Here is a 13,146-nt window from a genome sequence, read left to right as displayed (position 1 = left end):
AAAGTTCTTGATTAATGGTTTGAATGGTTCAACTATAAATACAAATGTTCATAAGGAAATTTGCACAGCCTTTAAATTGGGAATTAGAAAAATACCTACATTTTGTGACCTAATAAAAATGATGGTAGCTCAGTTAATACTTGATCTGTTATAATAACTGCTTAAAGACAGTATATACTACTGTATATAGTCAGGATGGACAAGAAAAACAGGTAACTCTTCCTCTTAAATAACTCTTAAAGTTATTTAAATAAAATAGTTGTCAGTTAAAACAGAAAAACATGATGGACCCCTCACCGCCCTGTGGATATGCCTCTTGATCAAGATGTAGAGCACAGGAAGGGTGAGGTAGGCCAGGAACTCCCAGATCTTTCCAGTCAGCAGCATCCACAGGACCCGATCCGGAGCCTCGATCCTGACCCAGCACCAGCCCACAGACACCTCTGATGCATCGTAGCCTATCTTGTTGAGGCACACAGCGGTGACAGTGATGACCAGAGGGACGCCCCAGCTGGAAAACAAAAGCAAAAGCAGAGAGTCAATGTTAGTTACCTCAAATGTCGTTTTTTTGTTTGTAACTTAAATTAATGTTTGTGGGTGGCTTTCTCTCTCTCTCTCTCTCTCTATATATATATATATATATATATATATATATATTTATATATAAAAGACTGTTTTAGTTTATGCATGGTAGAACCACAAAACCATTGCCACTTTCTGAAAACAGCATTCACCATTTCTTATTTAAGCATGAGCTGTTCTCTTAAAGCAATCTCAAATATACTTTATTTGAATATCATTTTATTATGAAAATAGGGTAGAATGTTATAAATGCCACAATGCTTAAGACCTAGTTGTGTTTGAATGCATTAAATGGACTCTTGCATTGTTGAGTGTTGCAGAAACAAAATTCCCATTAGATTATATGCTGTTATTTTCTGTCATTTGTGTAAGGCCCCTTGGTCTGCAGCGATCCTTCTAAATCCAGTCCTGAATACAAATATACAAATACATGCCACACGTTTCAGATTTCTATTTGTAAAAAATAAATAAATACATAAATAAACAAACTTACTTTCTAGCTAAAAACAAAACGGTACACTAAAATTTTGTTTGTAATGGTACAATATGGAGAACAATACTTCTGCAAAGTGCTGTAAGTGAAAGCATGTTATTTGTTCACTGAAAAAGAAGAGAGAAATATAATACAGTTTGAATAATGAACTAGCCTGGACTAACTTTCCAAGAGTTCCCATGGAAACCGTAGGCGCTGGAGTAGTGTTCCACTTTACGCTAGTAAAGTTAGTCATGTTCCCTTTCCTAATATTAGCTAAAACCCTATATAACATTTGAAACTAAGGCATAAATCAAGCCAAAGCCGTACTTCAGTATTTCCCGCAAACTTCCCAACATGCCTCAGGCTGCGCTCGGTTTGTCTTAGAAGCTACTTTTACAGCTAGCTAGACTGGTTTCACGGCGATATCCATACCTGACCAGGTGGAAGAACACTACCAGGCTGTCGGCGACCCTCTGGCTAGACCTGACGATGAAGACGTAGAGGTACACGGCGATGGACACGGTCCAGAAGAAACTGCTGGTGTTCGAGAAAGTGGATATGGCTCCCTGAGCGACGCACTCGGTCGAGTCGGTGCGGAAAACACTCCAGACTCCGACGGCGTAGGAGACGGCCGACAGCCAGTCGGTCACCGAGAGGAACACCAGCAGCCTCCGCGGGGTGGTCCTCAAGTCCGTCCAGATAATGTGTGTGAGGATGATGAGAGAGGAGCCCAGGAAGGACAGAGCGCAGGTACCCAACACCACCACCCGCTCTGACAAATACAACTCTGTCTGACTCTCGTTGGCCATAGTTTACACCGAAAACTGGCTGCTACTTCAGAGTTTGCCCAAACACTCCTGGGAGCAGTAGCAGCAGATTTGTGCTAGATCTTATCATGATTTCCCTCAAAGGCAGTGTAAGTTTAAAACTTTCAGTCCAAACGAGGCAAACAAAACTTTTCGTCCAGCGTTTAAGCCCTCCCTCCCCGCACGCCTACTGTTTGCACCAACCGGAACCCAAAGCAGAAGTCAGTCAGCTGGTAAAGGGAAGAAACAAGTTTATTTTTGTCCGTAGATTATTTTTTTCTTAGCTAGTTACAGCTGTTGGATCACCGTGTGACACATGGCATTAAGGCTTAAACATAGATTTTTAAATTATATAAAACGTGACCCACGAATCAAGAAAGTGTTTAGAAAAATGTTTTTACGTTCTTGTCTCAAAGTTTCACATTTTAGCAGAGGCGTCACCGAGGGGGGCTTACGGGGCAGTGGTCACCATATATTTATGCAAATCATTTTTCTGTCCGTCATTACATGATGAATTTGAATGTCCTTCTCTCATTGGGTTACTTTCCCGGTGTTGACTTTTGTTTTTCCAAGTTAATATTTAGTTCTGGTTGCATTTTTAGTTCGATTTCACTGAATCTCTCCTCATTTTTGTCAACAAGTCAAAAAAAAAAAAAAAAAAACTCATACAACTTTAAATATTTTTTTTTTTAACCTACTAGTGAATCGAAATAAAGTTGTAGTTTGGAAAACAGAAAAACACATAAACGTTTTAAAGCAAGCTTATTTCAGTTTTTGGACAAAACAAGTAATTTTTGCTTCTGTCTGATCTGTAAACTAAACTTGACGTAGTTACATGAGACTGAATTGATGAGGGGTTACTCAAGGTTTTTCCTGAGTAAGCGCAGACCCTTTTAAAATAGCAGTAAGCCTCTTGACATATTGTATTTTATAAGGTAATAGGTAGCAGGTGTTCTGCTTGAGGTAAGCATTAGTGCATCATAAAAGTCAGAATCAATAGAGTGATTAGGAAGGCTGCTTCTGGCCACTACAAGGAGAGAAAAGGGCTGCATTAAAAAGTGCTTTGCAACGTAAAGGTGCTTCATCACACATTGTTTTTAAGTGAAGTTTATTTCCTCAGTGACTGGTGGTGGCTTTGTGTTTACTTTTTTTCTTAACAGCTCAGAGGACAGTGTGTCCCCTGCAGTGTTCGGATTGTTGATGAACTGATACACTGATGAACATTTTAACCAATAAATATATTTCTGTGAGGGCATTTGATATGAATTTCACACTAAATGTGAATCAGTGATTCACACATTTGAAAAATAAAAACATATTGATTCGATTCATAAATCAAGTTATATTTTATAAAGTGGAACACTATGCTTTTTGTTTCCACTGTGTCTTTTTCACAGAAGACTCGTCTAATAATTGGTAGAAACAAAGGGCTCTTTCAAGAACTTTATAAACATTGTTGCAAAATTGGTTGAAGAGATATTTAGAAACTTGTGAATGTTCAAGTGAGCACTGGAAGTATTGGGCCACAAGATTTACAGCAGAGGAATCAACATGAGAAAAATTACTGAGCAGCCAAGGAGCCCATGAGAAATACCTTTAATGTAGAAAAACTTTGATGTCAGTACTTATTTCCCCCAAGATAAGGAAGTCTTGTGTGTGTTTATGGTGTAAAGCACTTTGAATTGCCTTATTGCTGAAATGTGCTATACAAACAAACTGGATTGATTGATTGATTGATTGATTGAAGGTGCGTTGCAGGTCCAGAGTTATTTACGAATGGCTTTTTGGGCTTTAAATGTAGCTTGTTCAGACATGTTTTATTGTTAACGATCTGGATTTATAGCTCTTTGACTTAGTAGAAAACACGTTTCCTTGTTGGAGTTTAGTCTTTTTTTTTATCTAATAATGCAAACTGTATAAAGAAGGGTGTTATTGATATGTAGTAAACAATGTACATGGCAAATTTTTCTCCAATTTTAACTTTCAGCTCTTTTTATGTTATCAAATATGCTTCCAGAGGTTTTACATTTTTTATTGCTGCACTTCAAATCAATTGAAAAATTATCAACAATTGACTGGCCTGGAATTCCTTATCATTTTTGTTTCATTAACTACTGTAAAATTAACCCTTTCATTTTGTTGTAATTTATCTGTAACAGAAGCATTCCACCAATAAATCAAAAAGTACAGAATATAAACTGAATTAAAGGGTGCGCCGCTGATGGGCGTCCTCGGCTCTAGAGTAAAATTTTTCTCTTATCAAGCAGCTTGCAGGGCCGCTGTAATGAGACGACGACTCGTAACCTCTGTGATTAATGAGCGACGTCTGCTGTTCTTTGTGTCCAGCAGCTGTTAATTATTTCTTGGCCTCGAATTTGAGGGTTTCCATAGAGCTAAAATTTAGGAAGGCTTAAAGTCAGCGAAGCAGTGACCTTGTGTGCGAGCCGGCGTTTACTGCTTCTGCATCGCTGCAGCTCAGGAAAAACTGCAGCCCCCGTCGGCCCCCCTGGGCTGCAGCAGTGCAGTGAAATAGCAGGCTCTTTTTTTTTTTCTGCAGACTGCAGCAAGCGCAACATCTGCATTAGAGTCAGCAGCGCATTACGAGTAGCAGTGATGTGTTCTCCATTCACGTTCCTCTGATTCTTTATGCAAAAAAAAAAAAAAACATCAGAGGAACAAGATAGATTCAGCTGTAATTACAGAGTGAGTCTTTGAATTGATGTGCACCTGGTTCATTTGCACTCATTACTTCTGCTTTGTTGTCCTGGCAGCATCAGCTTTTCAGGTGCGTTGGTGCTTTTACACGCGGCAAAGCGGTTCACACACAGCACAACGTTTTTTCCGACCACAAAAACAAATGAGGCCGAATGATAAATAAGTTATTATGAAACATTTATTACAACCTTTTTACAATTAAATATCTAACATGGAGAAATGTCTTGGCTAATAAGTTTGATACATTCACAAATTAAATTAAGCTTGGTTACAAAGAAGGATGGACTGGAAAAAGGGAATCTAGCACTATTGAGACGTGCAGATATTTTCTTGACGCTAAAAACAAAAAAAAAGATTGATATGGGTTCAATAAATCGGTGCAGACTTTAATCAACAAAAGCATGCAGAGAGGCTGCTTTCAGTCACAAGATGGCAGCAGAAGAACATGGAACTACAGCTTAGAGTTCAGCGGTTCGGATGCCTTCATCCCAATGTCAATGTTGGTAATAAAAAAAGCCATGCTCTCTCGCTCTCTCTGTCCGTCTTCAGATTATCCTGTTTCCATTTCGAGTTTACAGCCCGGCTCCGTTTCCACGTTATGAAAACCTTTGTTCAGTCTCTGCACCTCGTGACGAGCATTGATCCCAGGGCATCTTATTGCGAAGAATTTCTGCGGCAGTATACTTGCTGATTGCTTCGTTCTCACTCCTCACAACAACCAGCTAAGACACTGCCAGAGAAACACCCACAGCAGCCGCAGCCTACCGTCCGTCCGCCCGTCTGTCCGCCTGCTTACTCTCAGCAGGAACTTGGCTGGTTTTAGCCGCACAGTTTGACCCCTTCAGTCTGGCACTGCTGACGTTTGCATCCCACTTTCCTGGCTTTTTGGTGTCGGGATGCTTCGCCAGTCACTGGAAGACCTATGGAACGGAAGATGTGGGGAAGGAAAGGATTGAGCATTATTTTGAATGGATGCATTTTCATATCGCATAAAAAATTCAAGTGGGTAGGAAGTCTTCGCTCCCTCCTCAGTAACCCAGAGCTTGTTTCTGAACAGATACTTCACATCCCTCCAGCCTTTTTTCTGCAGCATCACTTGAAGTTTGCATAACTTGGGCAAACACAAACACCCGGGAACTAAGAATAGATCTGTCATGACTCATGATTTTGCAACAAAACCTTGGTCTGGTTTAGCTCTCACCTCCTTGTGTTCACTTGAGTGAACCCGTTCTGTGTTGATGTACCTCAGGAACAACAACTAAACCCCCCCACCTCCACCTCCCCCCGCTCCTTGGTATCAGTGGCGTTCGCTCGCTGCAGAGCTATTTTAGGCCGACTGACCGCTGCTGTCTCCGTGTGGGATCTGCTTCTCCGACAGGACAACGGGAATACTGGAGACCGGCATTTCAGCTGCTAACGAATGGAAAAGAGGGACTTCTGTTTTGGATTCTTCAGTAGGGTTACCTTAGTCATCCGTCCACTGTGTTTTTGTGAAATTTATGACACGTTTATGGTTGTGCAACTGGGAATTCCAGAGCTTGATTTGTGCCTGCAGGCGCTGGTTCTTGTCTGATGTAAAATAATTTGAGCGTTTTACTAAAGCGATCTGCAACATTCACTTTTTAAAATTTGTTTTTACGAAGAATGAAGAAGTCTTCTCCTGTCCGCACAGAGGGACAGGGACTCCTCTTGACCCGCTTTCTGATGCCAAACAGCTGCGTCCGCGTCCCTTTGTGTCTTTGTCTGGAGGCCTGACGACACCTTCGCCGAGCACATGACGGCAGGGATTCCTCCCTGCTCCGGCCTTGATGTAATCCCTAATACAGGGCTGAGGAATGCCAAGGAAAAGCAGCGCTGCTGCTCGCTAAATGAATGAAAGGTTGCCGCTCTGCTTCAGTCTGCGGCGTCGGCACGGAGCCTCCGCTCATTAAGAGAAAGGGCTGTGAAGATTACGTTTAGAAATGTTATTGTAAGCAACTGGAACTGTCATTTGAGATGATTGCAATAGGTAAATGCATCTCAGCTAATTGACACTAGTTCATTCACAAAGTTGTTTTTTTTAGAGAAGTGTAAAGAAGTGTGTTTGAAAGACAACTCCATCAGAGGTCTCGCTTTGTCCACAACACAACAAAATCTGTTTATTCATTCAGAACGTGTTCAAGGCTACGAAGGTGGAATTTAACGTTTGAGTTTTTAAAATTTAAATTAACTGGGTATTAATACCCTATGACTACTAATTTAATAAGTAATTACTTCTGGATTAAATGAATTAGGTTATGTTACGTAAACAGAGGAGGAGTGTGTAATCTCAACAATTTAAAATGGATTCTGATTAAATCACTGGATTAAATTGTCATGTTATTTAGTGCGTTTAAATTTGGTTCAAGATAAATTTACTATGATTCATCACGAAGGACTATTTTGTATTTTATTGTATATATAGAGTTAGGACAAAACATTTTTATACTTCTTGCAGATTAGGATTAAAACGATTTCGTTCAACCATGAAGTTTGTTTCTAGTAGGAAATGAAGTACGCAACTTTCAAAAACTTATGAAGCAGTGCAAAAGGAGTATCAGTTTTCAAGAAAAGATTTTATTTAGATGTGAAATAAATGAAATGTCAAATAAGCACTTATGCTATTGTCAATAATCAATGGAAAAATCTTTAATGGCGTCACAGCGTTCAAGCCCTTCCTATAGTTGCTGACCAGCTGACAATTTATCTTTGGTGATGAGGTCGTTTAAAGTTGAGAGACGTCTTTGTCATCAAACTAACATTTTAGGGTGATGACAAAGATCCTTTATCATATTTTTGTCAGGACTCTGGCTGTGTTCCTCCAAAGCATTTATATCGCTAACAGGGAGAAGAAACATGCTGCTAAAGCTAAAAGCTTCCCTTAACCCTGTAAAAAGTAAAAGTTTTTTATTAAAGAAAACATCTGACACCCTTTTTTAGGCATATAGTAAATTAGTTCTTTTCTCTGTTGTTTCAGTAAAATATTGCGTGGATAAGTAAGTCATTTGAAAATAATTTAGCATTTTAAATTGAAAAATTGAAATAAATTCTGTCAAGGTTATGAATTATGGACTTAACTGTGTATAGCTGTAAAAAGACATAACCATTCAAGATGGTTTATCTTGAAATATGATAAACATAACATTCATTAATATTTAGAATAATTGTGGGCAATTACCTCTGGGATTTACTCCCATTTAATCCCATTGAGGATATATTTCATCCTCAAGTAGGATAAAACATATTCTTCTTCTTCTGATGATTATGATTATTAATAACATTTAGAAACGGTGACATTGTTTTCATTTTGCCACCTTCTAAAGTTAGCAGCAGATACTTTGGGGGATCTCTTACCTTGTTTGACAATATCTCTTTTAATTATGCAAAATATAATTAACCACATATTTATTGTTGTAGTTCTTTAATTTGGATGGCCTCTAATAAAATATCATGTACTGAGTTATACTGTTAGTTTGATGACAGTTAAGTTGGTTTAATTTACTAAAGTTAAACCTGTTATTTCCATTTTTTTGTGCCAGTGTCATAAGATGGAGTGATGCAGTTTTGGTTGTTTAAAACGGACAATGTATTGTTAATTGTTCATTCTTTCTTACGATCACATGGCAAGGAAACGGGTCATCTCAATCATTCAAACATTTTTTTCTGCATAAATATTTGACACATCATGGGGATTTTAAACATGTCGTAAAAATAATCTAATTTTAAAAGTTTTTGTAAATAAAGTGATCAATGTGAGCGTTGGGTTCAGGTAACCACAGGGCCTCAGCAGCGACACTCTTCTATAAGTCTGTAACTCTGTGACACATCCAACCTCCACCCAGCATTTCCTTTCAAGAGCAAAAGACACGTCTGCACTGACACGAACTGACACTCAGAGCCTAACCCAAACCAAGGCTCACCTACACTGGATCCCACTGCTGTCAGGCCTCAGATTGTGTCGGCTAAAAACACGGATCCACCGTGGCAGCCGGCGGCGGCGTGCGTTTCGTTCCTCATCTCCAGCGCCGCTCTGCGCTCCTCGGTCGCACTAGTGTCAGCTCACAGAGCTCAGCAGTCATGCCTCTCTGGCTCGGTCCCTCTGTGCTCACATAATCATCTTATGGCTGACAAAGCTGTTAGTAGTTATTGTATAGGGAGGTTTCTGAATAGTAGCGAAGCTTTTAATTTATAAATTAGAGGCTGGAGGCCTTTCAATTCAGCGTAATGAGAAGCAATAAATAATAATTGCTTCTGTGCTTTGAAAAGCATTTTGTTTGTGAGTAAGCGAGTCATGGGACAGTGTGACCTCATTCATATGTAAGGTTTTCCTGGTATTATGTTAATAAAGAAAGTAATAAAATATTAGCTAATTGCTTTAACTCAAAACAAAAGTACACAAGTATTACGATGGCTGCTAAATCAGCTAACATGTTGATTATTTTTGTTATTTCAACTTTTATGTCTTGACTTTAACAACAAAACCCCCTAAACATGTTAATAATTCTCTAGTGCTTATTAAGGAGAATATTATCTTTTAGTTTCCCTTCTGCTCTTTAATCAGGAATGCAAGTTTAATTTGTCATGCTGGTTGGAAGACTCTTAGCTTTTAAAAATAGTTTTAAAACAGTTACCCTAAGATGAGTGATGCATTTCCAAGTACTGAAAATGAATTTTTTTTGCGACCAGAAATATTAGCCAGGAGCTGACTTTGTTCTTTTTTTCATAAGCTGCTGCAGGAGCCTGGGGGACATTGGAATAACTTTTTTTTTTACGGCTCCCGATCCTTTATCAGAGCAAACATCCGAGACCCTTTTTCAGACCTACAGTAATTATTTATTTTCTACCTCGTTTCCTGGAAATTTTGCTGATGAGTTTATTGCTTAGTAGTTAAAAGGAAAATGATTCGTTTTTAATATATTTGCCTTTTTCATTGACGAAATGAAATAAAATATGGCAGTCGAGTACTTTCAAGTTGCCGATTCTGTTCTGTGGAGCAGACGATTTAGACTCCATGGCACTGCACAGAAAAGTGTTGGGGGCTTTTTGCAACCAGCTGACTTTCAGTTTGCAGCAGCAGGGAGAGAGGCATTGCTGTGTAACTATGCTTCAACAGCTGGACACTCAGACATTTCCTCTGACTTCACAAAAAAAAGCTACTTTTAGCTGCATGATGGAAAATCAAAGCCATTTGAAACCGAAGTTTAGAGACAATCTTGCCATGCTTTTGTTCTGGTAACCAGTGTGAATAAATCCCTTCTGCTTCCACAGAGAGGAGTGGGTTAATGGTCCAGTCGTCATGGTAGGCTCGTGTGAAACACACGGGTCATAGTACGCCGGACGGTGAACAGTCACCGAGGGGTTTGTGTGTTGTTCAGTTTTCAGACGTTTCAAATGTGATTTCTCTGTTGAGTTTATCAATAACATGTGATGAGAGCGACAACGTGGAAAGCCCGTCCTGGTGTTGTCAGCGTCTCTGTGTACACTGTAGTGCAATCTGGCAGAAGCGCTGACGACACTTCTCCTTTGAGAGCGAGAACGCTCTGAGTGTATCGTCACTCCTAAGTAGAAGCTGTAGGAAGTCGTCGTCCTCCTCCCGGCTTTGAAGAGGGGATGTTGCTAATTCCACATTTCTCTTAGTTCAGAATCCACACGGATGTTATCATGGCCCTTTGTAATTTGCCCGGCTGTCCTGTGCATTCAGCAACCTCTTCCCTAGTTACCAAGACACTTTCACAGCACCGAAAGCTGTCATTTTAAAATTAACCGTTGACATTTAAATAACTCACAACCTTGATTTAGCCTGTCTGAGGCCTTCGAGTCAGCTCTTTTTGACTTCCCTATGCTATAAAATATGAAATGCTCCACGATTAACTGGCTCTGTATACAGCAAAAGTGAACCATGTTATTGAAATAAGTTCTAACATTAAAGTCAGAAGCGATTATTCACACTCACCAGGGAATAAGGCGGCGGCGGCGCAGCTCCTCCATCCACCCAAATGTGCAGGGCGCTGCAGGGTCACTTCACACAAGGTTCCAGTTGACCACCAGCCTCTTCTGTTTCTCTGTGCCTCCTCTCTCTCTCTCTCTTTCTCTCTTTCTATGTGTGCTTCACCCAGACAGCACAACAAGTCAAGGCATGTTCCAACACGCCACCAGCGGTCGAACCCGGTTCATGAGCCTAGACCACAGAAGGGGAGGAGCGGAGGATCAGAGAAGGGGGAAGCCCAGAAAGGACCCAGCGTGACTCAGCCTCCTCTGTTAGCTTAGCTTTCACTTTGAGACACTTAAGCAGATGATGGGGTTACTGCTCCAGCTGATGACGTGACACGGCTTTAATACGCTGGCCTGGCTTGTCTTATTATATTAATAGAAAGGGGAAAAAAAACTTGTGTTTGCTTTGTTGAACAGGGCAGCTCTTAAGAAGTTGTTGTTGACAATGTGGATTTTTTTTTTACTGGTTTTAGAAAGTTGTAGTTTCAAAACGGCTCAAATTTGTCAGGCTGTTTCTGTGGTTTGAAGGGATTTTGATGAGACGGCAAAGGAGTGTTTTACAGTAGAGTGACTCTACACTGCCCTTAACCCCCGTGTGGCTGAGCACTGCTAGTGAGCTGGCTGAAAAAAAAAAGGCTAAAATATGAATCCTCATTTAATTATCTGTAAAACAGTATCATGCCTGTTGCATCAAGCAGACATGTTTAGGCCTGTCACAATAATGTTGTTTTGAGACCTTTTTCGAATTATATATTGATAATAACATAATAATACATTTTCTCCCTTTCACAGGCCAATAAATTAAAATTTTGTGAAGAACACCTATCACTGGAACTGCAAGATATTTTAAATAAACACAACCAAAAACAACGAACAAAATAAAAATAAAAAGCACACACTACACCAAAACCACCAAAACCATTAATAAATCTGGGCATGAAGTCTCTGTAAACAAAATTGCCCTTCAAAAATTATTAATCATCAGAATGGAAATTATCGAGCCCGTTTTAATTTGTCATGGGATGAATTGATTAATTGCTTATTGCGCCAGACTTAGCCGTGACTCCTGCCGGATCACAAAAAGAGTGTAATTTATTTTAAATATGCCCAGGGGTGTGAATAATATTCAGCTTACCTGTAGACAAGTTCATTATTAAATCAACTTTAGATATTTTTATTGCACACAGAGATCTTAAATTTAACTTTCAGATACTCTGACTTCTAATATGAGCTTTGTGTTCTTGCTTGTTATAAAGAGCAGAAGTATAAAACGATGTAATACTCTGCACAAAAAAGCCAATAAAACTACTTTTTTATTTTTCAGCTTGAACCTAATTATCAAAATAGTGATAAATATTATTGACAACATCACTAAAACTGGAATAATCAATATTCTTATAACTTTGGCAACTATAGGAGTCATCTCTCCGTTAGGTCTTGTTGCACTTTGACATTTTTTTTTTTTTTTGCACCAAAAGCCACAAAAAAACTGCAGTATTTTTACTGAGGATTATTGTCCCATGAAAATGTCACACCGCCGCCAACATCCGATACTCGGCACCAAAATCTCACTCTTCATTGGTTGAAGCTGAATAACATGAAGCGCATAACACATAAAACGCAAAATCTGAAAGATCGTAAGTTTACCTTCAGTTCTGTCTGCGGTGGTTCGGGTTTTATCTGCACCAGAAGCTGTAACTGGGCACCAGCACAGCATACTAATGAAAGCTGCTGATTCATCAGATCATATTATACAGTAGGTCACATCAATTACAGATGAAGCCCATCAGCATGAATTATAAAACCGAAAATCAGAGGGAATGCATCAGCAAAGATTTGGAATCCATGTGAAATATTAATGCTTCCTTCGCGACATTTGATGTTTGATCTGAACTTAAAAGCAATTCATTAACGTAGCGACGAACGGATCTTCCGTCAGACGGATCAGGGAGGCGAATTTGTTTGCACCGCGCTCTGCTTAGCCGCTCAGATGGTGAGCCACGCTAAATGTGCCAGGTCATCAGTATCCATGAGTGCTAATTACGTTGAGTAGCCGGGGTTTTTTTTATCTGGAGGAGGAGGTGATGCCAGTTCATCACTGCTGTTAGAGGAAGTTGATCACTAGGCAGATTCTGGCTTCAGCAGCAGAAGCCAGCTCAGCAAAACTCACCTGCTACAATATGGCCCGAGTTTGGCTACCTGAGCGTCTCCTAAAAGTGGCGTGCTACACATCAGCGGCGTCGCCCTCCGCTGCGGCCCGTCAACAAGGCCGATGACCTCATCAATGAGAGAGCAAAGTCACCAGGATGCCACACTCGCCGAGCTGTGAGCTGTGCCTGGAGCTTCGTCTTTGTCCCACTGCGGGCGACCAGACAGGAACTCTGTGAAGAGGGCAGGAGAGGGGGAAATTGCCTGGATGTGGTGGCGTTAATTCACTGACAGCCATGATGCAGCCCTGCATTTCCCAGGGTGTTTTTTTTTTTTTTTTTTTTTGGGAATTTTATTTTTGGAAAGGGCAAACTGAAATTTTTTTTTTTTATTTTTTAAAAAATTGACCTT

The 13,146-nt window shown here is 39.9% G+C and overlaps 1 protein-coding gene and 2 long non-coding RNA genes across 5 annotated transcripts in view; 1 reads left to right on the top strand and 2 right to left on the bottom strand.

Annotated features, from left to right (window-relative positions):
- The window catches only part of gpr157 (G protein-coupled receptor 157), an 11,272-nt gene extending 9,168 nt beyond the window's left edge, over nt 1-2,104 (bottom strand). Inside the window, exons 1-2 of one of the 2 annotated variants that reach the window (XM_015041834.1) lie at nt 1,490-2,104; nt 298-511 (exon numbers count right to left, since the gene is read on the bottom strand). In XM_015041834.1, coding sequence (XP_014897320.1) covers nt 298-511; nt 1,490-1,866 — 591 coding nt within the window. In that variant the 5' untranslated portion in view covers nt 1,867-2,104. The remainder of the gene's footprint in view (nt 1-297; nt 512-1,489) is intronic. The other variant, XM_015041833.1, reaches the window with a different exon arrangement.
- The window catches only part of LOC106953233 (uncharacterized), a 26,006-nt gene continuing 14,583 nt past the window's right edge, over nt 1,724-13,146 (top strand). Inside the window, exon 1 of the long non-coding RNA XR_001426166.1 lies at nt 1,724-1,807. This is a non-coding gene — a long non-coding RNA (uncharacterized LOC106953233). The remainder of the gene's footprint in view (nt 1,808-13,146) is intronic.
- The window catches only part of LOC106953232 (uncharacterized), a 14,126-nt gene continuing 5,718 nt past the window's right edge, over nt 4,739-13,146 (bottom strand). For both annotated transcript variants that reach the window (XR_001426165.1, XR_001426164.1), the window contains 3 exons: nt 12,758-12,968; nt 10,550-10,774; nt 4,739-5,498 (listed from right to left, as the gene is read on the bottom strand). This is a non-coding gene — a long non-coding RNA (uncharacterized LOC106953232). The remainder of the gene's footprint in view (nt 5,499-10,549; nt 10,775-12,757; nt 12,969-13,146) is intronic.

The sequence above is a fragment of the Poecilia latipinna genome, unplaced genomic scaffold (assembly GCF_001443285.1).
Source record: "Poecilia latipinna isolate Pla-1442-1.1 unplaced genomic scaffold, P_latipinna-1.0 Scaffold571, whole genome shotgun sequence".
Classification (NCBI taxonomy): domain Eukaryota; kingdom Metazoa; phylum Chordata; class Actinopteri; order Cyprinodontiformes; family Poeciliidae; genus Poecilia; species Poecilia latipinna.
Note: the sequence above shows the minus strand (reverse complement) of the source record. Positions and strands in the feature narration are given on the sequence as shown.